The sequence below is a fragment of the Brachionichthys hirsutus genome, chromosome 2 (assembly GCF_040956055.1).
Source record: "Brachionichthys hirsutus isolate HB-005 chromosome 2, CSIRO-AGI_Bhir_v1, whole genome shotgun sequence".
NCBI classification, from domain to species: Eukaryota; Metazoa; Chordata; class Actinopteri; order Lophiiformes; family Brachionichthyidae; genus Brachionichthys; species Brachionichthys hirsutus.
Window position 1 is genome coordinate 13,602,588 of NC_090898.1, and position 25,146 is coordinate 13,627,733.

A 25,146-nucleotide genomic window follows, 5' to 3' on the forward strand; every position below is an offset into this window, starting at 1 on the left:
GCTACTATGGCGAAGACACAAACGCTCCATCCGCCCGCTGGATCCGTGCGTTCTGATTCCACGGTGCCGCTGGATCCGTGCGTTCTGATCCCACGGTGCCGCTGGATCCGTGCGTTCTGATCCCACGGTGCCGCTGGATCCGTGCGTTCTGATCCCACGGTGCCGCTGGATCCGTGCGTTCTTGCGCTCAAGGGGGAAAAGTTCAGCAGCACGGCACCACCATGATCGAGCAAACTTCCTCTGACCAGCCCCCCCCCGGTCCCCCCCCTACTCGAGCCTCGTCCGTCACTTCCTCGAAACGGGTCTTTCTTTCTGCATCTCCAATCCGAAACCCTTTACGCACACGCACACACACACGCACACACACACGCACACACACACACACACACACACACACACACACGCCATCGCTGCTCAATAGAAGAGGTGGATTGATAGGAGAGATGGATGCGCGTCATCAAGATGTCGTCTTATTTTGGAGTAGTAGTAAGACATGCTTTAAATGTCAGTTTTACTTTATCATCTTACAAATTTCCTAATAAAACAATTCTTAGAAACTATTTGCACGATTTAATTTACTGTGGGAACAGCGTATTTCCATAAGTTGTAGTACAGTTGTAAGAAATAAATACAAACTCTGAAAATAAATCTGAAATAAACTTCATATTTGATGTTTATGTGTTTTAGTAGTCTCCAGTGACCTCTGGTGCATTCACGTACATCTGGAATTTATATGAGATTTTGTTAACCAAAGTGTTTAACCATATGAAATAACACACTAAAAATTGATTCATTCACAAATTTCTGAGAACGATCCATGAGTGGGAGCAAAGCGGAAATCCAATAGGCGACAGCAAACAATGGAATCTCCCTCCAACGAGCCCGCAACATGTTGACACATTTTGTTTCCCTTTGTCGCGGCACATCCGGACGACACGACTCCTGTACCGGTCACGTGTGTTTTTGTTAAAGCGATACGCGCACCAATCCGGGGTTTCACACTCGACACAGCGCTGACGCGCCAGGGTTGTTTGTCCCATCCCTAGACTACAGTATTAAAACACTGGGGAAAAAGCAATAAAAAGAACCACATTATTTTTTATGGTAGTAATACTATATATTAAAAATATTATTTTTGTCAGGCTTTCAACAAAGCTAACGCAACCGCATGTATTTCGACAATTCCCAGTCCATGGAACGCAACATTATTGTTGTACGCTCAGGTTTTTGTGGTAGTGTCTATAAAGTTAATTCAAATCAGGAACCGGAAATACTACTTTTGCTCTATCAACAGTTCGCGTACCGGTTGTTGTTTTTACGCAACAATTTCTCATCGGCTCGCAGGATTTGCTTGAATCGAATTAACTGTAGGTATAATATTTTTTTTGCGTTAAGTGGTAGCTGCCTTGTAAACGAACGTACGTTACAAACTAGGTAATATTATTTGACCATAAAGCTTTAGCTTTAGCATTCTCACCTAGCCAGTAGCTGTGCATGTTGCATTCGTAAATGCAGCCACTTTTATTCAGATGTGACAAATATAATTATGAATCGGGTTTAACGACACCTCGACACAGAGTATAAAGGTGTTGCGTTATCATACTTGTTGCCACCGAACTATTCAGTGATTATCACGTTGACTTGACAGGACTTTCGGATGTTTGCTATTCTTAGAGAGCCCGAGTGATTATGGCCGACCCTGCACGAATCAAACCGGAGGGAACACCGGGGAGAGACGCGTCTGCTAAAGAGGACCCTCCCAATGTTAAGCCAACGAAAATCGAAGGCGTACCCGTCACAACAAAACCTGCAGATGAAAACAAGGAGCCATCCTCGAAAGATCTTCCCAGGCCGGACTGTAAATCTGTGAGTTATTTTGCATTATTTCCGTGGGGTTAGGGTTGGGATCATTGTTATATTTAATGGTGTGTGTGTGTGTGTGTCATATATATCTTTGTAGGTTTTAAAAGCTGCATTACTGTAAAGTGATGCAATATTCAATGTTTTTCGCACTGTTCTATGTGCTAAAATACTCACCTGTATCCCATTAAGCAGTATAAACGTATTACTAAGGGTCAGACGTCTTTCAATGTATAATCAGGATGCTATCAGTGTGTCGGGACATTTTGTGAATTAAACTTTGTCATTCAATGATCATAACAATGTTAAATGTTTCCTTTATTCATCACTTGCATATGAATTACGTAACTAAGTGTAATTACACTTAGTAATAACTATTTTGTAATAACTAATTATGTAATATTAAAATGTTTTAACATTATTAACATGTTTGATGGCTCTAAACAAGTGTTGTCTTCCACTGTGAAGGAAATAGCGACTGGGGACGATGAAGAAGAAGAAGGAACCTCCGGCCAACCTTCTTCCAAAAGACTCAAGGTGGAACCAGAGAAGAAAAAGGAGAAGCGACACAAAGTCGACGAGGATGAAATACAAAAGATGCAGTAAGGCTTGGCATATTGCTCCAATCCTAAAATCATCTGTTGACGTCTCGTACCAGTAAACATCATCGGCCCCTGCATGCTGTGCCTTACAGAGTTTTGGTGTCGTCGTTTTCTGAGGAGCAGCTGAATCGCTATGAGATGTACAGACGGTCTGCCTTCCCCAAGGCTGCTATTAAGAGGGTAAGCATTCATTTACATTGACACTGTTTTTACATCTCTGTGGCTACATCTTTGATGATTTCCTTTTATGTTTTTCTCTTCTAGCTGATCCAGTCCATAACAGGATCATCGGTGTCCCAGAATGTGGTGATTGCCATGTCTGGTATTTCCAAAGTTTTTGCCGGAGAAATTGTCGAGGAAGGTAGGAGGCAGGTCGACACAGACCTAACGATGTGTTATCAGTTTTAATTCTTATCCTATGCGGTGATACATCTGCTGTTGTCCTTGCAGCTTTGGATGTTTGTGAGAAGTGGGGAGATACACCCCCCCTTCAGCCGAAGCATATGAGGGAAGCCGTCAGGAGGTTGAAGAGCAGAGATCAAATTTCCAACTCCAAGTACAAGCATATCCTCTTTCATTGAAGCACCTGTGCTTTAGTTTGTTTTTAGACTTTGGACAGAAAGAAATGTGTGATGTCATCATGAAGCCACTGTAGCTTCTCTGCAGCAAGCTAGACACCGATCATTCTCGACATGAAGCAGCCTGCTCTGGTATAGAACGGCCACTCACCTCAAAATGATGGAACATCTAGTTAAACTCGTGACTTTCTGTTATGTATTATGGTTGTAAATATATTTTGTACTCATTAAAGAACCAGTTGTGGACACCTCTATAGTCTTTTTTTTAAATTCCCACAGCAAACTCTAAATAGTTGCTCCACCAAACATTCTACATCCATAAATCCACCATTATATGTAGTTTTGACATTATACAGATGTAAGTGTTGAGGACGAGCAAACTATCCTCGCCTTACTAAACCGCACGCATTAACCACCGTACATTACGTAGCTGTCTTTGATATTGCGAATGTTACGCTCACTTAAAGTCGCACCCGTGAAACCGTGTTGCGACTGAAGAGAAGTCATCCTGTGAATCATAGCCCATAAACTATGCGTACAATTTTCTCTACAATGTTGAGTGTATTTTAACCATAATTGCACATTTTAAAACTCGGATTTTTGTCCATGGGCAGATGTTTCAAGGTTACTCATCCTCTCCCTAGCTGATGATTCCTGAGATCCTTTCAACATCAACATCAGACGCTCTCCCCTCATTCGACGCAGCCGGGGTGATCAAACCCCAGCTTGTGTCTCAGCAGCGTTAGCCCACTTCTCAGACCTTTTAATCCAAATCCACCTGGGGGCTCTCTGTGGCTCTCCTCTTCGCAGCTCCTGTGATGCCCAGAAGGCTGTAGACCATGTAGCAAGGAGCGTGCAGCAAAGCCCCGACGTCCCACCTTGATTTGCTTACCCGAGTTGACCCGCAGTCTGATGCCAATGATGTCGTCTGTGAATGTGGCTTCTCTCCAGCCTTCACAAATGATCTTGACTTCTGGCTGCGGACATGCACCCAATTACTTAATGGAGGATACCGATGGATTTTGCTCATTAGAAAGGGATAATGTCGTCCTCACGAGTGTCTTCTCCACAAAGTTAACAGCAAACTATGATTTGATACAAAATTAGGCTTCTGTGTATTTTACACCAAAAACTTTGATAGAGTAATATTTCTTTAGATGGAAATACATTTGTATTAATAAAATGACAAGCACTACTGAATTGTGTCCAGCAACCACATCATTTATTGTTTTTTCAACCAACTAGCTTTGATTCACAGAACCAGTTTTATATTAGCCTCGATGAAGTGATAAGACATTACAAAATGAAACTACACAACTGACAAAAATACTGTCTGCAGGGTCTCCAACATTTGCATCACACATTGGAAAATTTCACAAGGACCCCCTCTGTAATCCTTTACAGTGATTCACGTTAAAACAAGTGCAAATTCTAGTGAATTTATCACACGAGTGCAAGTAATTCAAAAGGCATAAACAATACAGTACATCACTTCAAGACAAGAATCTGCTTTCCAGTGGCAAATGTTTTCACTGAAGACTCAAAGTGAGTCTGGCTTCATTTTCCATCCATCTACCATCTGACTTTGCGAACAGATGGAACTCTAAGCAACATCTTGACAGCAGAGTAGGGATGCTACTTAACACTGAAGCCAGATTGAGGAGAGGGAGACTGGATTAAACATTACAGCTACATGTAAGGCCATGCAAAAACAAATAAAGGGAATGCTGGAAATATCACAACTACAGGTGAGCCTGAGGTTAAAAGGCAGTATATTACTCTGATAGACTGATATGTGCAGAATAGTCAGAATAGTCAGAAAAGTAGAGAAAAACTGGAAACTTTCTCTATTGCTTGAATCGCATACATTCCTCCTTCAGAATACGATTATGTCGTTCATAGCTTGCAAGGACACCAGAGTGAAAGAAAAAGGAATTCTAACAACTAAGGTAATAATACTTTGAATATTTTGTACACTGACTGCTTCCAGCCGCCAGGGGTCTCTCTAGCGCACAACTGGAACAGCTGTGCGTCCCATGATTAAACCGAGCATATTTCCAAAGGCCACTGTGGAGAACCTTTGTACAAGATGTGGCCTAAAAAAAAGCTTTCTCATTAAAAACAACCATAAAATGAATGTTGTGCTGTTAAACAGTCACTGATAAATCCATGCAAATAATAAATAAATAAAAAGTGATAGAACTTTGCATGGAAGCTGGTCTGACAGATGCAATCTGGACCTGATCAGGATTAACATACTGAAAAATATCCGGTTTTAGTGGATTCCATCATTACGTGCATATATTATTAGTGCAGCTTCTTTTTTGTTTTGTTTTTTAAATATTGATATGGCTTTAATACAGCATGAAATAACAGTTTTAACGATGACATTTCAAACTGAAATAAGTCTAAACAAGTGAAATAACCCGAATGAGCGCCGAGTTAATGAACTGTGCTACTACGTACAGAACATAAATTTCCATATAGAGGTAATAAACTGTTTCAATCATTCCCAAGCAAGCTATAAAAAAAAACGTTTATGGGAGCTCGAGTATTATTACTCTTGTAACTGGTGTGATTCCAATCCTCTTTAAACCCACTGATACAGTAATACTGAAACGACTGGGCGGCGTGCCCACCATGACCGTGGGAGATCGAAAGGCTCTCCACAGAGCGCACGGTTCCAAAGTACACATGAAGCACATGGAAAAATAACACCGACTCAAACGGTGAGAACGTTTCTCCCTTTCTGATCTGGCGATGAGAAGCGAGTAACCCACCTTTCACAGTACCTAAACAGCTGATCATGTCTTTAGAACACTTAAAAATGAAACGGATGACTGTAGTGGTAACGCAACCTACTCCACTCTTGTGATGTTCCTTGTAAATTAGCACGCGCAACCTAATACGCGTTTCATTGGAAGAACGCCGACTGGACAAGAAACTGTCTGCCAGTGTCAGTGCAAGCGAAGAAGAGATTTTGGCATGTGCTCAGCATTTCCGTCACACAAATAAAACAGAAACAAATCGAAGCGAGGCGTTAGCTCTCCTCCGTGCATGACAAACACAAACATCGTAAAGAGTCTGCTGACTTGGCGGTTAAATGATCAAGTAATCTGAGTTTAGTAGCGCAGTCGGGATATCCAGACAAAAAAGTAGTACCGTTAATGTAGCTACACAATCAGTTCACTAACTGTTCAAAGAGCTCTTTTGTAATACAGTGTGATATAGGAAGTGGAAACGATCCATCATGGGATGAATCTCCGGTTCAAACGATGTCTGCTTTAGTCTTGCTGGTTGCAGGCGCGGCGCTCACCACGTCCCATCGCTCTTCCTCGAGGAGAACTGGTACCGAAATATGGAAGGTGAAGCGCAGAGAGAGAATCAGAGCGTAAATGTGGGGTCGTGTTTCCTGATCTCCAGAAGGAGGCGTCGTCTGTCGCCGAGGGCCTTGGTGAGCGCAGCCTGGGCGCCAGAGAGCTGCGACTCCAGGGTTTGTCTCTGCAACAGCAGGATCAGAGGACACACACACACACACACGTTAGCGCATGCGTGTTTTAGCTCGGGACAGACGCAAGATGTGTGTGTGTGTGTGTGTGTGTCTGTGGCTGCATGTCGGAGTCATGCTGTCAGTAATTCAACATTCCTGTTTAAAGTCCAGGCAACGCCCATTGCTGCAGGCACATACAGAGAACATTTAATGCGATGCTCGAGCTCCCACCTCGATCTGCTGCAGAGCCGAGCAGGAACTGTCAGGGTCGTCGGACACGCCCACAGGAACACCTGCTGAGGCTTTACGGTCTGTTCCTCCAGCTGCAATCAAAGAGGACACAGCGAAGAGCTCACTTCCTGTTCCGTCTCCCCGTGACGGCGGCGGCTGGGCAGCCCGTCCTCCTCCCGATGGCGCTGGCGTCGGCCATACTGAAACGATGCAGAAAGGCTCTGATCTTAACTCACCCGTGAGCCTCATTGTGCCGTCGTCGCCGCGCTCAAGGAGCAGCTGGCTGACGATGAAGGAGGCTGGGACAGGTTGAGGGGCTGTTGGGTAGATTTTAGGGCCATCATTCTGAAAGACAAACAAACAGCCCCCCCCCACATGCATGAATAGTCACCTCAAAGTAGTATTTTGGGGACAAAGACCTGATTCCTCGGTATATATCAAGACCAAAATCACATGTGAGTATAGTAATCCATAGAACGCTAAAGGGTCTGATCCGGGGGTCAGCAACTCACCTTCACAGTGATGGTGACGTTGCTCATGTGTAATTTCATTGGTTGACCATCAGCGCTGAATTCGTCTTCAAGAAAGGGACCGATGTTAGCCACGGTAGAGGCTAAAAGCTCCGCCTGGCAATCTCGCACTCTGATGTCCAAGAAGCCCAAAGACTCGGCCACAGCAGAGTGTCGGGCAGCAGATGGGCCCAGTTCTGCTCGCATGCGCAGCGCCGGCGAGTTCCCGTTACCTTGCTGCTGGACCGGCCTGCCTGGCGCTGCAGAGAGGGGACGGTAAAGGTCAGCCCTGCAGACATTTGACTTCGCACAGAGTTTCAGAGTTTCTGCTCGGCGGAGTGTTATGAAGTCTAGGAGTAGAAAACAGGTGGAGCAGAATTCCCTGAACGTGAATCACCGCCTCCCTTCACGCAACCCTTACAGGAAAGGGCCTTCAACATTTCCAGGACAGACTGCAAGCTTGAAAAGGTGTTTCTTTTATCATTCAGTATTTACATGATAACTGTGATTTTCTTTAGTTAAGAGCCGTTTATTATGTTCGACGGACTTTTCTTCAAGCATTTGATTGAAAAACTCTGAAAAATGTAGCACAGCTACATACCATCGATCAGCAGAGGCCTCTTTAAGTTTTTGGCCAGGAAACGACAAGCACGGCAGCAATAGATCCGGTTACCTTGAGCGAGGCCGGCCAGCAGGTCCGATAGCTTGACATTTCCCATTTGCACTGGGCTCAGACTTTGGACTTCTACAGCCACTACTTGATCCTCTCCCTTTACTTCCACGGTGCACGCCGACCCACTCAGGATCACCAGCAACACCGACGACTGCAATAAACGCAATAAAGTCAGATTTGAGGACAATTTCTTGAGCTATAAACTTCTGCGACTTCACCGACGGATCCAATCCACCCATGGAATCTGTAATAAGAGGATAAAAACCCACCATATCCTGAGATACGTCCTCGGTACTTTGGGACAGAGAGCTGCTGAGGTCAGCTGATGACCCCCCCTCCGTCCCTGGAGCTGGACTGCCTCGACTGCCAGCGGGGGTGTGGTTGGGACGCATGGACTCCACGCCGGACTCTGGAAACACGAAAGCGACCCTTACAGCAGACGGAATCCACCGAGGCGCCGCCTTCAGTCCCGTTTGGAGCACCTGAGTCCAGGAGAACAAACAAGCCGTCGCTGGCGTCGCTGTCCACAGAGAGGCTCTCATCGGGCAGGCTGCCGTCCAAGATAGCACTATCGAAGGAATGCTGGGAAGGCGACTGCGCCATGGGATGCTGGGAGGGGGCGGGGTCATCTGAACGCTGGCGCTGGTCCCTGTGAACACACACGCACACAGGTGTTGGGAGGCAGCCAGTTAAACCACGTGGTGAGCGCTCTCGTGTTGCTAACGGCCCAGCAGCAGGGGAGCACTGGCACTCACTTGGCCGGGGGGGGGCTGAACAATTTGCTCATCGCGGAGCCACGACTCAGCATGCTAAAGGCGTCTTTTGTAATTGAAAACGCCCCTTTGGTGAGGTCCTTGGTGACATTAATGGCGCTCGACAACTCTCCTTCCAGGCTAAAGGTGGACGGCTCGCGGGAGAGGACGGGGGACCGTCCGGGCGAGACGGCGGGGGCTTCCTCGACAGCCTCGCTCGCCTCCTCCACCGTCCCGTCCAGCTCGTCCCGTTCAAACGCAGTGTCCACAGAGGAGATGCCGTTTTCTAGCGCGCTCTCCTCCACGGGCAGATCTGCAGACCGATGAGTCGGGGAGACGTCAGAGTCCGTCAGGCTGGGGCTGTCTGTCCCTGGGGTGTGGGGGACGTCGTCCTCGAGCCCGGAGCACGCCGGTGGCAACAGGAGACCCAGTTCTGCAGAGTCCACCAAGAGAGCGAGACACACAGTCGAGGGTCTGGGTTTCTGGTGTCTTAGATCCTGGTTCAGCTCCGCCCCCAGTCGGGCAATGGCGTCCTTCATCCTCAGCAGGGCAACGTACTGGTAGTGATTGAGCCACATCTTCACCGGAGTGATGGCGTGAGCCAAGACATGGACAGACGCAAAGGACTCGTCTTCTCGCTCTGATGATGAAGAAGGTCGGCGGGCTCCGGTGGGAATGGCGTCGGATCGGGACTCCTCCTTAAAGGCGGAGGGTTGACACAACCACACAGACACGGCAAAGGGCTCAATAAAAGTTTGGGCTCTGCCTTTGGGGAACCTCCGAGCTCCATCGAACGCGAGGGTCACCCCGGACAGACTGAGAGACCACACGTCCCGGGATCGTAGCCGCTTTCGGTCCAGGGGTTGGGGCTCGGCCTCTTGAGAATGATGGAGGAAGGAGGCTGGGATGGGACGGAAGGCACTCTGGTCTCTGGGAAAGGGGCCGGGAAATGCAGTCTGGAAGAAAGAGCAGCCGGCGAACTTGTCGTGGGTGGCGCCGAGGTCGGCCCTGGAGCCGTGGGGGCCGAGGCGAGCGTTGCTGGCGATCATCTGGGGTAGAGTAACACAGAGGGACTGGGGGCGCTCCGGATGCTCCAGTATCGAAGAGTCCAAGGGGACAATCACCTCCAGGAACAAACACAAACAGGATTATACGGAATGCAGACGGTTATGGTAAGAAAAAAAAGAAAAAAAGGAAAAAGGCGACGAACAATGTAAAACAGAACGTAAGGCGCAAACGTAAAGATTTGCATTTGCACCTTGAGCTGCGCTGCATCCACGCGAACATCCACGTGCTCATCAGCCTTGCTGCTGTCGTGCAAATGGTAGAACGCTTTCACCTGGTCCAGGGTGTGCAGCAGACCCCTGGAGAACAAACTAATCCACAGCACACTGGGGGGGTCAACGCAGAGCTGGAGGCCGTTGAACTGGGCATACAGGTTTGAAGTGGGCACTAGAAGAAGAAGAAGAAGAAGAAGAGAGATACTGATATATCTATATATTTGCATTCTAAGAATATTTAAAGTACATGAATAATAAGAGAAATCAGGAAGTCCTGTTTTGTGTTGAATTGAACAGGTTCCTGTTACGACGCTAAATTAAAAGGACATTGTGCTGGAGTCAGCTGGTGGGTTGGAGGTAAAGAAGTTGTTGATACAAATCTAATTTACATACAGCTCATTCACGCATTCACGCAGCCGCTACCTGATACACTGGGATTGTCAGGCGAGTAGTACTCAGTAAACTGCACATGAACCGCCGGTACGTCGGCCGGAAAGCTCAGAGCTTTGCGGTTGCAGGACAACAAAGACTGAGTCTTCTTGTTTTGCCGGCCTCTGGTCGACACCTGAACGTTGAGATTTGCAATATGGCAGAGAACAGAGATTTTGATTAGTCAAAAACAAAGAAGAGAAACTTGATTATTCAACCAAAGCAGAAGCGCGTTACGCACGACAGAGCTCAACCGCCGGAGTCAAGAAACATCAGAGACTGCAATTCAATTCAGTTTTATTTATAAAATGTATTTCTAGACTGTTCTGCTTCAATAAACCTTTGGTTCCTCCTGTCATTGTTGCTTTCTGTCCAGGTCAATTGAAAGTGCTAATGCAGAAAACTACCCTGGGGTGTTTGTGGTCCGATCAAATGAGGAACTATGAGGGTCTTTAAACCTAAAATAAACCTGGAACTAGCACTTTGTTTCATGATTAAAAAAAAGAAGAAGTATAATCTGAAGAGGCGGGGGGGGGGGGGGGGGTTTCTCAGAAGAAGATGAACTCTCTGAAGCAGCCGAGGGAAACGACATACGTGGGGATGATTCCGTCCTCAGAGGTATTTCTTTTCACATTTTTAAACTTCCCAACATTTACACATGATCAAAGTGACATCTGAAATCCGCCCGGCCACCTCAAAGCGGCTTTCGTTCCCTCCGTATCAATATCCCAGCAATGCTACAAATGCAGATGAGAGGTTCTGCCTGACCGCCTCCGATGATTCCGTTAAATGAACCCTTGCCTGGTGAACGTTCACGTCGTCCACCCGGACCACCAGGCAGCTCGATCGGAGCCTCTTCAGAGACGACCCTTTGACGGAGTTCCTTCTGGACGCCTGCTCTGCGTGGGACGGGTTCGATTTGGGACTCGACTGTCCATCTAAAGCACAGATAGAGAAAACAAGTGAGTCTGCTCGACGGTCAAACCGTGACATCGATGTCCAGACATGCTTTTAGGGATCAGAGTCTTTCATACTAAATCCACTCTTGCCCGTTCGTTCTGTGCTTACCTCGAGCAGCCTTGGCGACGCTTGGCTGCGGCGCCTCGGTGTGCGGCCCCGGGAACCCAGAAGCCTCGGCTCTCCTCTGGTACTCCTGCAGCAGCTTTGCAGCCCACTGGGCCTGAGCCTCCATGGCCCCGTTGTGGCGCTCCCAGTGTCGACATCCATCAGCTGTTGGGGGCAGCAAACGGGCGGTAATGATTCAGCAGCCACCGATAACGGAACACAGACCTGAAGGACCCCAAACCGCCGTCCATCGTACTGTTAATGATGATTTACATCGAGGGGGTGGGGGGGGCAGGCAGGTTATCAGGACATCTTCAAGTTCATGTAATTCATGCATGCTGTATATAAAGTGGTGAAACACACATTCTTATTCTTATAAAGCAAATTAAATGTGTTTTTCTCACCGACATTGCTCAATTGACAGACCCAGAGCAGAGCAAGCAGGGCTATATTGTGCACCCCCCCACCTCCCCCCGCCTCCTCCCCCCCAGCCGACTATTGGATCGCCAGTCCTGAATGAATCCTGTTTACACCTCAGCAGGACGCAGCCTCTCAGTAAACTGCAGGGCCAGTTGTCACGCTCACCGGGTCGGTGGACAGGATAGTAATCGAAGCCCAGCTTCCTGAAGGTCAGCTGCATGGCACCTTGCAACCCCGGCGGAAGCGGTTCGTCTGCGAAAGATCACACGAGGCCGTTAAAAGGACTGCCGGACGGTCATCGTCCTGCCGTCCCGGTAAATACGACATCGGCCATTTTGCTACGCGGCGATTTATTAACCTTCGTCCATTGAAGAGCTGTCGTTGCATATGTGCAAGTCCAGGCGGGAGATGAACGTGTGGTAAGACGACTCCTTGACGTCGTTGAGTTCAAAGTGCTGACTCGTGTTGCCGGGGGCGCTGGCAGGGGCCGGCGGGGGCTCCGACCAAAGGCTGTGGAGGCCAGGGGAAGGAGGAGCAGTCTGAAACACAGATGTGGGAAAGACAGCAAGCCATGTGATAGGATACAGCGCATAACAAGAGCTGAGGGGAGGGGGGGGGGGTCTCAGTTCTTGTGTTTTTACTCATATTTAAGCCCTTCAAATATATATATATATATATCTTTATTCTCCTTCACTCTCGTGAACCTGCAGCGACGCAGCCGTCCTGCTCTTCCTCTGCCGGGCCGACTTCTCCATGGCCTCGCTGAGGGATTCGGCGTAGTGAACGATGGCCTTGAGCTGCGAGTCCGTCAGAACCCACAGCAGGTCGTCCAGAATGAAAAGCAGCTTGGACGCCAGCACGTTACAGTCCTTCACCTGCGCGCAGCGACGGACAAACAGACACAACGCATTCCATCCATTCGTTCCGTTTCAAACGCGAGCGGCCGAAGACGTGACCCTACTCGGCGCTTCAGGGCGATGCGAATGCGACCCTGGTTGGTGATGAGCCGTAGAGGGGTGCTGCCGAGGTCCTGGTCGTCACTCTCGATGGCGTCCGCTTCGATCCGCAGAGTCTGCCAGTTGATTTCTTTGAACGTCAACACCTGGTTGAAGCAAACGCATGAAATGATCCTGCAACAATCCAACATATAGAATACAGCGTTACAGCCACGGAGGGGGGGGGGGCGCTCTGTACCTCCCCTCTCTTCGGGTCGGTGACGCGGGTGAAGCTGAGGTCGCTGCGCTGCCATTTGGGGTTCAGGCTGTTGCCTTGCAGCTGCCAGAGCTCGAAGGAGGCGTGAAAGGCACGCGCCTGCACTTTGATGGTGATGGTGTTAATCCTGACAGACATGCCCTCCACCACTTTCTCCGCGAAGCCATACTCGCTGTAAATACATGAGGACAACGTTGGCCATATAGATGCCCCCCCCCCCCACCGATGGAGTTCAAAGTCATATGCGCTGGATGAAACGGCTGGAATCTCACCTCTGTCCTGCTGTAATAGCTATAGGAGACGGGCCGTTAGGCGGGCGCGGCTCCTCGCACGTCCTCATTTCTACTTCCACCTTATCCAAGAACTGCAAAGAAGGGGAAAAGGCGAGAAATTATTTTCCAAACGTTAACAAGACAGAGAGTAAACGATAAAATAACCCCGGGAGGCGTTGCTGACATCATGCTTTCAGACAGACACACAGAGGGAGGGGGGCTTCTTGCTGCAAAAAAAATGGACTGGAGATTGACAGAAATTCTTACCAGGCAAATGGGGCTCGTTTTCAACTTTGTCCACTGTATCTATAAAAAGAGCCGCAAGGTCCACAGAGTCAGTCACAAACGCGTCTCAGCATTTTGCACCGCTCATCATTCAGCAGTGAACGTCAAGCTTTCACAATGTTTCACGTCTCAAACTAAGATTTAGATTCACTGCTCAACATTTAAATAGACGTCTTCATGCACTTTACTATTACTATGTTCCAGACTTTAAAAAACAACGAGTCATGAGTCCATTTAATTAAACCCCAATCTAATTTTATTCATTCTAATTTTTATCAACTTCTTCCCTCCCGACGCGTTTCATGAAAATCCACCTGGAAGCGTTGCTGCAAACTAATAGACGCTGATGAAAATATCAGATCATTGGTGAAAGCGAGGGGAAAGAAAAGGGATATAAAGCGTACACTACATAAAAAAAGAGTTTAAACCAGATTGCATAAAAAACAGACTAACAGTAGCGTAATGAAATATTCCCTAACAACAGCAGGATGATGCTCACAGAGCGACAATATTAGCATGTTGATTTTAGCATTGGCTAATTAGTGGAAAGATCATGAGGTTTTTTTTTTATTATTTGTTCATAAACAAAAGTACTGAATAAAATCCGTAGTTGTTCCTGGAGGCCTCTGAAGGATTTATCTTTTTAATTACACGTCAATCCTTCACTGACCTTCACTTTTTACATTGCATAGTGATTTGCAGCTGATGTAAAACAAGCCAAATGTTGCAGGCATTCTGTCTTGGTTTGGATATTTTAGTCAGGAAAAGCAAAAAGAAAAGAAACATCGAGTACTTTCAACATCACATAAATAATATTATACGGAATACTGCCGTACGGTGCTGGGAACATGATTGCTACTTAAATATAGTAGAATTAAATTAAATGTTAAACATGCACTATTACGGCGATGACACGCTGATTAAAGCGACCCGTCCTGACAGCCCGGTAGAAAACGAGGCTCCCTCTAAGCCTCCGGCTCGTCCCCCTGCCTCGTGTCTCTATTATCACGAACCAGCGCCGGTCTGAAGGCTCATAATGTTCCCAGCCGGGCCCTCCGGCGGTTCTTATCTCTCGCAGTACCGACGCTTCTCATTTCCACGGTGACTCCGTGTACTCAAACGCAACCTGGTGAGCATTGATAAGCAGATCGGTCGATTATACGCCGCTTTCTGGAACTGCCATGTGCTTCAGTAGACTTCGTAAATCAAAAGGGACTGCCCCCCCCCCCCCCCCCACCTTAACCCGACACGTTCGGGTTGGACCGGCCGGTAACGTACCCTGATGGCGGCTTTGTTGCAGTAGACCCGCGTAACAGCCAGCCAGGTAGGCAGGTCAAGCATGTTCTGCAAAACCTCCTCATCGAGCTCCAGGTTGGACAGCTGCCCCTCCCCCTTCAACGTACTCAGGTTGATCTTGTCCGGGGACAGATTTTTGGTAAACCTAAAGAAAAGAACCGGGGGGGGGGAGGGGGGAGACAAAACAAACGTTAAACCGTGAAGTCAGTGCACGTCACTGGTGATTTCAAGAAACAGAAATAGCTGAAATTCAATGATGCAGCTTGGCCAAAATGTTTTTTTGCTTTTGCATTTGGATGGTTTCATTTTAAGATTTAATGAAGTGGATTACATTGCAGCCAATGCCATTGCAGTGCATAGTAGCGCCATTGTGTTCATAAAACTAGCAAAATAGGCTGATAACCGAGATTAGCATGGTTTAGGGAGAACAGAAATTCCAAAGATCAAGAAGATATTGTACAAAATACAATCTTAAAAAAAGGAAAAAAAAGAAAGATACCCCAGGAAACAGAAGCAACGCCCTTGAAGTGCCCTCCTCTCTACCTCCATCTCATATGCACACAAAACACATGTTGTATAGAGGAAACACTGCAGGCAGATCTAGACAGGATGCTGGAAACACTGAGTCTTTGCATCAAGATGCTAGATGAAGTAAACGCTTCCCAAAAAAGCCAGATCAAGCTGAAGTTTCATTATTAGATCCTAGGAGTGATCAATGGCTATCATGCGTTAGCCCCAACACGAATCCATGTGCAAATGGTCTTAAAAAAAAACTTTATTTACATGTTTGACAAAAATCACCAATGGATGAAAGATGGATGCATCTCTTCCCACACTGATAAAATGTTACACCTAATGCATCTTTTTTTTTTGTTTGGCTGCTTCCCCGAAATGTTTAATTGTGATTATGTTTTATTCATTTCAGTCACGTTTGGATTGTTTTGCTGCGTTCACTTTCTCTTATCGTGTTTTTTTTCCCCCTATGTGCCTGTTCAAACACGGCGAGTAAAGATTCACCAACAAACAGTAACCACGGCGAGCATTTAGTGTAGCCTCGCCAAGCGCTAGCGGTAATTAAACTAGCGTTTACCGTATTCGTAGCCTGCAACATTAGAGGCACCATTCAACTGGGCTAACCGGCTAGCGCTCACAATAAATGACACTTACCTTGACAAATGTTTCAGAATTTGCTTTTTAATTAGCCCGGCCATATTTTATTTTGCTAATGTCTGTCTCGTGCACAATAAGCGGGGTTTCCCCTCTGAAATAAAGGTAAACTAGCTCGGAGACATTTCGATATCGCAAACAACCTTCGCCGTGCGCATCTCTATGGCTGCTGCTGCTGATGGCACGGCTCGCTCAGTCGAGGCTAGCCAAGCTAGCTGCTAAACATCAAACAGCCGCTAACCCCGAAGGCGGACCCTCAAAAGCAGGCGCAACGACGCCACCTGCTGGACATTCAGGAGGCGGCAGTGTAAAAGCGTCCTTCCAGTTAGGACCATTATATTTCTCATAAAATGAACATAACATTTGAAGTTTGTGTAGTTGCTGTAAAGTGGTGGGTTTACAGGAAAGGAAAGGAAGTGTTTTTTATTCTTACTATTCGTTGTGATGCCATTTTATCTGTTATGTCAGCAATGTTTATAGCAACTTGGTAAAATGTTGTTTATTCGGGCAGTGTTGCAAGTTAATATATAATACATTTAATTCGATACTCTGTGTGCTGCTGATTCTGTGCTCAATGATGCTGCTGGAACCTTAATTTCACGGATGGAGTAGTCATTCCTAAGGACTTGTTACTAAGGGGTGATAGGAGAATAAATCACAACTCCCTTCCTTTCAATTTGTAACAGCATGACATTCCAAGCAGATAAAGAGAGTTACTCTCTCAAATTAAAATGTCAAGCAATCATAAAGGGCCTACCAATTAATTTTTACAATATTTTTTTTAGAGCTTGGCAGCATGGTGGGGCGGTGTTTAGTCGCCTCAAAGCAAGAATGTTCTGGCATTGAATACCAATCTGGTGCCTTTCTTCTGATGTAGTTCACTCGTTCTTCTTGCATCTGTGTGGATTCCCGATAGGTGATCAATTTTCCTCCCACAGACAAAAACATGCAGTCAAAAATTCTATTTTAAATATTTTGAGATCAACAAACATAATAATTTTGTACAACTACTTGAAATAATACAATTAAGAGAATTCAACAAATTCCTGGTATCTTTACACACCAACCATGAGTTGATGTGTAACCGGTCTACAGATTTTCGAATCCGTAAATTGAGTTTTCAATGTTAAAATGTAATATTTTTTCCTTAAGTCATTCTGGATCCGATCCAGATTAAATTCGGCGGTGAGATAGAGGTCCCTACCCATTCCATAAACATTGGTCAATAATCAAACGAGATATTGGGGTTATTTGGTGACTCAAATTATTTTCTGTTTCACAATATTTTAGAAAATTCTATTTAGGACTGCAGTGCAACATTTATAAATTGTAAATTCCTGTAGTCTTACCGTTAACTGCGTAGCATCATTACCGTAATAACGAACCGCGGCTGCGCCGCTCCAGGTAGACCTCGGGATCAGCCCTTTGACTCCCTGAGGTTGAGGAGCGACATGCGCACTCGGCTCTGTTTGTTGAGTTTTGTTATGACAGTTTAAGGCCTCGGACTAAATTAAGAGCAAAGCCGCCTACTCTCTCCAGGCGAATCCGCGATGGAGAGCATGGACCTGGACTTGGACCAGGAGCTCATGCAGAAATTCAGCTGCATGGGCACAACAGATAAAGATATCCTTATATCGGAATTTCAGAGGCTGCTCGGGTTCCAGTTGAACCCCGCCGGATGCGCCTTCTTTCTGGACATGACCAATTGGTGAGCTCGGAGGCTCGTCTTGGCCTTCTGAGTGGCTCTTATTAGAAGATAGACCCTGTTATTGACGTGCGGCTAGCTTTCTGCCCAACAGCAACATTTCTCAGGGGAAAATAGGGAAGGAAGTATTTATTACTCTTCGTCGTGATGCCATTTTAGCTGTTATGTCAGCTATGTAAGCGAAGGTAGCGTCGCGTTAGCGGCAAACCGAACTACGTCGTGCGACGTGTCGTGCGTTAGCTGAGTCACGGTGTTTCCGACTTCTGATCGCCTGTTGGATTTAGGGGAAAACTAGCTGGTTGTTGTAGCCCTCGACGCAAATCTCTCTCTCTTATGTTTTAAAATAAAAAAAAAGCGTATTCTAAAAATAAACTGTAGCTTTGATACCAAGTGCGTAATGTTATCGAAGATGTTGCGTCTTAATGAAAATGTATGGCTGTTTTGTAATTGGTTAGTTTTCATGGCTACTGACAGGAGTTGTTGCTAAGTTAGCTAGCTACTCTTCTGCATTCCTACTTTCATTATAGCATTAAAGCCCCCCCCCCCCCCCCCCCCCCCTCACTAGTTTCTGCTTGTCGCTAACATATTTGTTTAATTTTATTATTCACGTCAGGTCCTTGTTGTACACTTTTAAATAATCTTTCTGGACTGTCAACATCGGTTTCTCCTTGACAACCACAGGGGAGGATCGCTACTTATTACGCAACGATCCAACATTATTACGTCTGACAAATCTGGCTCAAAGATAGCTGCGCAATCCTGGTGAATCTTTTACCTCAGTTTCAAGCCTACTGAGAATATTGCACAACAAAAGATTGAAGTGCATTTTAAGTTGAGTTTCTGAATATAAAGGTAGATAATGAAAAAGGATGATCCGCTTTTTTACCATACCAAGAGGAGAACGTACAAAACAGCCAAAACATTAGCATATTCTAATCTGAAATTGTTATTTTTTTTTATAAATATAGGCAGTATATGTGAATATTCGAAAAAAATCTCCCTTTTTGTTTTCAAAGGAATTTACAAGCAGCCATCGGCGCCTACTACGACTTTGAGAGTCCCAATGTCAGTGCGCCTTGCATGTCCTTTGTGCGGGATGTGACGATTGGTGAAGGTGAATCCGTTCCACCAGACACGCCTTTCACCAAAACCTGGAGGATACAGAACACAGGTAAGCAAACGGGAGTAAAAGTAGTGATGCTAGAAGCGGAAAACGGAACTCAGTCGTAAGTGGAAGAATAAGGACGTTCAATTTCATGTTGAGGTCGCCTTTAAATGTCTTTGTGCTGCGCGTGTCTTGTAGGTGCAGAGGCGTGGCCTCCTGGGGTGTGTCTGAAGTATGTCGGAGGGGATCAGTTTGGTCATATAAACATGGTGATGGTACGGTCGCTAGACCCTCAGGAGACGGCTGACGTTAGTGTTCAGATGCATAGTCCCGTGTCTCCTGGCATGTACCAGGGCCAGTGGAGGATGTGCACGGCTACGGGACTCTACTATGGAGGTGAGGACGCTGCAAAAAAAATAGGAACTATTGGTTTTCAGAACATACAGATCATTACGAGTTTTGGACTTGGCCGGCTGCCTTTACTTACAAATTAAGCAACGAAGTGATTCTCAATTTTTAGATATGAACTCTTTACCTCCTGTTTGTTTTGTAACAGTTTTTTTTGTGTGTGTTATAACACACTGTTGCTTACGACAGATGTGATTTGGGTGATCCTGAGTGTGGAAGTCGGAGGCCTCCTCGGCGTCACACAGCAGCTTTCCTCTTTCCAAGCTGAGTTCAACACCCAACCTCACCGCAACCTGGAGGGAGACTACAATCCCTTTGCTTCACCCGAGAAGAGCAAGTGCCCCAACAGCAACAGCCTCCATGATGCCAGCGGCCGTAGGGTAACAGAGGAACATTGGCAGGGAAGCCCCAATCAGCTGCAGCAAGATCAGAACGGACTTTCCCACAACTCTGTGGATTTAGTAGCAAACAGTCTACAAAACAATCTATCGGTAGTTTCTTATAACCAGGTAAGATGTGTCAAAGGGCCAGGGGATTCTCCTCACTAGGGAGCGTGTTTGGGGTCGTATTTGGCTTCATTTCTGTCAACATGATAAAAAAAACGCATAGTTGAAAAAAAAATGATCTCGCTTTGTACAAAAATAAAAACACTGATTATAAATGGTAACTCTTATCAAATTATATCTGTCAAAGGGAAAAGGGAACCCCAACTCTAGTAAGATAATCTATTGCTAATCCTTTTGTTTGATCATCCCATTGACTTTTTTTAAAAATTTATATTTAAATAATGGGCTAAAACTTTGCTCGGATCATGTAAATATTTCAATCTGGACCGAAATGCTGGACCAGCAAACCAAAATGACTTTCGACAGAGCAGAGCTGCTGGTGTGGGTTGAACCCGATGTGGTGTGTTTTGTAGAAAGCAGCTTTATGTGGACAGTAATTTATTCTGAATGCAAATAGTTTTTGTGCAAACACATCTGCTTACAAACTATAATATTCTGGCCACAGGTTGCTTCTCTCCTCAGCTCACACCCTCTACCTCCAATCTATCGGCCCACTGGATAGACACTTTGGGACTGGGGGACAGATGGAGAAAACCTGCAGCATTTAAATTAATAGCCTAATTCAAAAATTTGTGCAAAAACGCAGTAGGTTTAAGATTCAGGGAATTGTCATGCATGCAAAACAGAAATGCACAAGGTCGTTTTAAATGTTGCTAAACTTCCACTCTACTCTGACAAAGCCTTCTACTTAATTCGACTTATATGACTAATTGTATTGTCTGCTTTGCAGGACTTACAAACACACACTTAAGTAAAAACGTGCTTTAAGGTTTACATTCTTTCAGCCACAATACCTGTTTATTTTAATCATGTCCCTTCCTTACAGGGTATACAGGAGCCGTTTCCTTTTGGCCACTCTTAAATCACAGGACCTATCACAGTGAAGCAGCCCTAAACTGCACCTCTGGATTCTTTCACACCAAATAAGAAGGGGAAGTTTTCTCAGCAGCTAGCTGAGAGTCAGCTCGGTAATTTTAAATAAAAAAAAAACAACAACAGAAAAACAACAAATACTTCATGCAAAGTCCGGCTACACTTTAAGAAACTAGAGGCCAACGTTCTGACGTGCAGCTCAAACAACACCCTTAAACTCACTGTATGCACGGGTGAATGCTAAGTTAAAGATGAATGCTATGAACCTTTTTTGAGTGAAGACTTTCAATTTCTTTCAGATTTTTTCTTTTTTTTGTTGTCAGAGTACAAATGATAAAAAAAATGACAAGTGTGTGCTTTTGTGAAATTGTTTGTATATGCTTGTGTCTTGTGCAACTGAGGGGAGAAAAGCCATTGATTTTGCCAACTGATTCTCCAGTTTCTGCTCTGCTTAAAAAAACAAAACAAAAATCTAATAATAACACGAACATCTGAGAAGCAAACCATTTAACATCATTATTTTATTTTTTCTTTATTTTTTTAAATTTTCTTATAGGAACGGCATTGTCTTTTAGCGCATTTATCAGTTTTGCTTATTGATCATGTCCGCTGCAGCAGTTGGTTAATTTCTACTGTGATGCAGTTTTTACCCACTGGAGGGAGTGGGCAACACTGAACATGCCGAAGATGAGATCAGCACTGAGAAACAGAACTCGTTTTCTCAATATTGAATGTGTGATTTGGCTAAGATTAGAATTTACAATAAATCTCAAGCCATATTAAACGACCATTAAAACGTAACTTTTCCTCAATCTCTTATCGGCTCTGAATTTTCATTTTAAATCTGTCTCGAGCTTCATTTTCCATGATAAATTTCACGTTTGTTGAATGCTTAAAGTAAAACGTTTTTGGGAAACGGTTTTTCGCCCAATCAATCTTCTATCGCACATTTATTTACGTTACGCTTTCCCTTTCATCGATGGTATTTTCCTGAATTTCCATGTGTCGTCGATCAAATTATTCAAGTCTAACATTGACAATCTTGTTGAATAAATTGTCAAATTTCATCCGGTCCTTTTACACGGCACGTTTACTTGCACTCAACAGCTCATTTTTTGCTCTGAGACATGTGACATCTGGAACTGCTTATGTTATCTCAACGGAACCGTTACGACTTGAAGGGTTTATTGACTCCGATTTGAGCTCTGATCCCCAGAGAGTGTGGCAGACCACCTCCACAGGTGTAAGCCCCAGGATTGAACGGAACATACCAACAACAAATGCGACATGTCGCATGCCGCTCTGGGCTGCTTGATGTTTTGCAGATCTTTGTTTTTTTTTGCCATTTCTTGTTCATAAAGTTCAGATGTAAATGCGCCTCCTTTGCAGTCGCTGTTTTTGGTGTCGATGTCCTTCATGAAGTGCAACGTGTACCGCTCTGAAGTTTTCCCTGGACAGCTTGCAGAGTGAATCAGTTGGCATTAAACTCATACGACAGCACATTGATGAGAGTCAGGATGCGCAAACAAATGAAAGCTTTTATTCCTGTGAGTTTGATGAATGTTTGTATGATTAAATCTCACTGAAAACTAGAGATCTCTGAGGTTTTTTTTTCTTGCTGTCTTAATGGGGAAAGAAACTTCATGTTAATACTTTTATTCATTCCTTATATACCTGACGTCTTGTGTGTTGCATATATTTGCAGGACAGTAGTGGCATCAAAAAGCCTTTAACTAAGTCACTGATTCAGGTAAATCGTGCATGTGACAGGTGTTTGCTCAGACCTGCTTGTTGAATGCAAGACTTTACTGCATTTTGTCGATACGTTATTTTGTAAAACACATTTGTTGGCTGCACAGCAGTCAGTAAAGCAACACAGTAACCCTCTGTGGCCTGCTGAACTGAAAGTAGGGTCAAAATCAAGAGTGGTGCATTACTTGAAATGAGAACAGATGATTCTCACTTAACGACATTCTCATTTAACAATGACACACAGTTACGATGAGCTTTTGGAAATTGAAAAGTATGTGTTTAGCGACAAGGAATCGCTGTTACGACAAGCAGAATGCACAGTTCTGAGTATGTAAGTTCAGTACTTATACTGTATTTAATGTACAGTATAAATGGCCTATAAGTATAAAACATGTTTTTTTTATTACCACGCTGTGTAGCCCTGCGGTGTGCTGGCGACTTATCCGAGGTGTACCCCGCCTTTCATTTATAGGCAGTATGGCCGGCAGATGTACCTGCCGGCAGCTCGCCGGATGAAGTTTCTCACGTTCTTTGCATTTCAAGGAGGAGTCAGGTTACATGTCAGCCTGAAGGGCTACTGGTTTTAAGAGCCTCGCCGTTTTTGGGTGGCCAATTGTGTCTGTTAATAGCTCTGTCCAAGAAGCAGTCTGCAAAACCAACGTGAATGTGTTCCTGCAATGCACAGGAGAAATAGTAAAGGTTGCACAGTTGGCGCAGAGTGATGTCCTGCAAAGGCCCAAGTTTAAAAATGATTTATGTGGGTGGATCCACACGCAGCAGCTCCTTCGGGTATTTCAACACAACCACACAAACAGTGCTATTTAGTTTAGGCAAACATTTGCACACTCTTGCTTTCTCTTTCCCTACTCCTGACTCTTTTACTCACCCCGTGTGTCAGTTATCCCAGCAGTGGCTTCCAACCTTTCCAAACAGTTCTAACCGCTGTTTTCCTGTGAATGAAACTGATATTCTATGACTAGCTGATGCTCCAATTCCTTTGTAATCTTACACAGACAGCCTTTTTGTGTGTGTGTGTGTGTGTGTGTGTGTGTGTATCATTTGAGGACAGGCAGAAAGGCAAGCTGCTAACCACATACTGTACGGAGATAATCATTGTCAAGATGCACTTTACAGATAATGTCCATTTTGCCTGGAAGGATTTAGAACAAAAGATCATCTTTGTCTGGCGTCTCATCTCTACTGTAGCTGGGCTCCTAATGCTAAATAGTAGAGCAGCATAAGTCTGCGTGTCAAGTGCAAACATTCCTGGGTCATTCCCATATTGAGCTGTTTCACCTTGGAAAAGCCTCCTGCTGGATGTGAGATGTAGTTTTATTCAAAAACAGACAAGAACTATTTCTCAGAATTGTTGCACTTTAGCACACTTTCCTCGGAGGATCAGATCAGATTAGATCAAATATGATTTTACTAACCCTCTCGTTTCAGTAGCTTTGTGGGTTATGTTCACAGAGTTGGAATATTGCATGTAAAACTGCCATTCTTAGAACATTTTTAAGAGAGCAAATAGTCAAAAGCTGCCTTCTCAGCTTCTCCCTGGGGTGTTAATACGAACTTAATGTGTTTACTTAAGGATCTCCTCATCTGAATGGCTCGAAGTCATCATTATGCACACAGACCAACCTCCCTTATTGGAACGCTCCCTTTCTTTCAGAGCAGATGTGTCACGAAGGCACCATGTCCCAAACAAGTGTAGCTCTAAGTGCTTAGAACAGAATTTAAACTCAGTGTCTCAGTTTTTTTTTTTTTTGGGGGGGGGGGGGATCGGAAAAGTGACCCAGCTCCGAGTGCTGGAAGGGAGAATCCCACTTAGAGCTTATCCTCACCTGAGGGTGAACGAGTCACCATCCCCACAGGACCTTGAAATCCACATTTAAACTGAGCTAGGAGGACAGGCCAGGAAAACGGCCAGGCTGAGCCTCAGCATCGGAAATAACCAAATCACGCTTGAAGGTAAGACTGCAGCTCTAACTTAAGGTGCAAATCACATCAAATATATTATAACTGCTGCTATTGCTACCACATAACCTGACAGTGTTAGCATTTTTTGTTACCAGCAGTGGAAGATGTACTCAAGTATGGTACCTGATCACAAAAGTAAATACTCTGGGGAGCAGTTTGTGGGTTCAAAATGTATAAATCTTTACCCCCCCTTAGGAAAAAAAAAAGAACTAAGAAAAAAAGCATCACTGTTTGGTAACAATTATAATAATAACAATTATAATAGTGATAATAATGTTTATAATATTGTTATTTATGCCCAACAGTACTTTAACTATTTCACTATTATGCACAGGACTGTCAGTGCTGCTACTGTTATTGTTGTAATTTAATATCTATACACTCTGACTTTGTTCTGCCGCCTTTGTAACCTACCAAACCAGCTATCGTTCTAGTCCTCCCACTAATGATGATGATGATGATAAGTTCGATTTCTTCATAATGATAAAACTGTTGAGAGCATCAAAGTGGCATTAAGGCCTTAACCAATTGGAATTATCGACCATACATCGCGAGATGTTGTGTTTTCACCGACATCTGTTTTGTTTGTCAGTCCTGGGGTTGCACAGAAACTACTTGACACATTTTCATGAAACT

The 25,146-nt window shown here is 45.0% G+C and overlaps 3 protein-coding genes across 4 annotated transcripts; 2 read left to right on the forward strand and 1 right to left on the reverse strand.

Annotated features, from left to right (window-relative positions):
- The first annotated feature begins 1,229 nt into the window (after positions 1-1,229).
- taf11 (TAF11 RNA polymerase II, TATA box binding protein (TBP)-associated factor) lies at positions 1,230-3,279 on the forward strand. 2 transcript variants are annotated; one of them, XM_068751458.1, is made up of 6 exons: positions 1,230-1,367; positions 1,675-1,866; positions 2,329-2,462; positions 2,555-2,642; positions 2,727-2,823; positions 2,913-3,279. In XM_068751458.1, exons 2-6 carry the CDS (start codon positions 1,690-1,692, stop codon positions 3,041-3,043), a joined length of 627 nt encoding a protein of 208 aa, XP_068607559.1. In that variant the 5' UTR covers positions 1,230-1,367; positions 1,675-1,689; the 3' UTR covers positions 3,044-3,279. The 2 variants fall into 2 exon arrangements, with proteins under 2 accessions (XP_068607559.1, XP_068607567.1); XM_068751466.1 differs by having other exon boundaries at positions 1,274-1,367; positions 1,649-1,866.
- A 3,145-nt stretch (positions 3,280-6,424) lies between these two features.
- On the reverse strand, positions 6,425-16,165 carry bltp3a (bridge-like lipid transfer protein family member 3A). Its single transcript, XM_068747770.1, has 21 exons — positions 16,122-16,165; positions 14,937-15,099; positions 13,641-13,679; positions 13,374-13,465; positions 13,084-13,273; positions 12,851-12,991; positions 12,594-12,764; positions 12,248-12,428; positions 12,055-12,141; positions 11,473-11,634; positions 11,206-11,342; positions 10,393-10,540; positions 9,954-10,147; positions 8,699-9,819; positions 8,426-8,592; positions 8,213-8,352; positions 7,944-8,094; positions 7,274-7,530; positions 6,998-7,106; positions 6,762-6,853; positions 6,425-6,541 (listed from the first exon to the last, which is right to left on the reverse strand). Exons 1-21 carry the CDS (start codon positions 16,163-16,165, stop codon positions 6,425-6,427), a joined length of 3,903 nt encoding a protein of 1,300 aa, XP_068603871.1.
- A 1,406-nt stretch (positions 16,166-17,571) lies between these two features.
- Positions 17,572-21,590, forward strand: LOC137901319 (protein ILRUN-like). Its single transcript, XM_068745343.1, has 5 exons — positions 17,572-17,829; positions 18,843-18,997; positions 19,130-19,327; positions 19,529-19,848; positions 20,732-21,590. The coding sequence occupies exons 1-5, from the start codon at positions 17,672-17,674 to the stop codon at positions 20,765-20,767; spliced, it is 867 nt and encodes a 288-aa protein (XP_068601444.1). The 5' UTR covers positions 17,572-17,671; the 3' UTR covers positions 20,768-21,590.
- Positions 21,591-25,146: the final 3,556 nt, after the last annotated feature.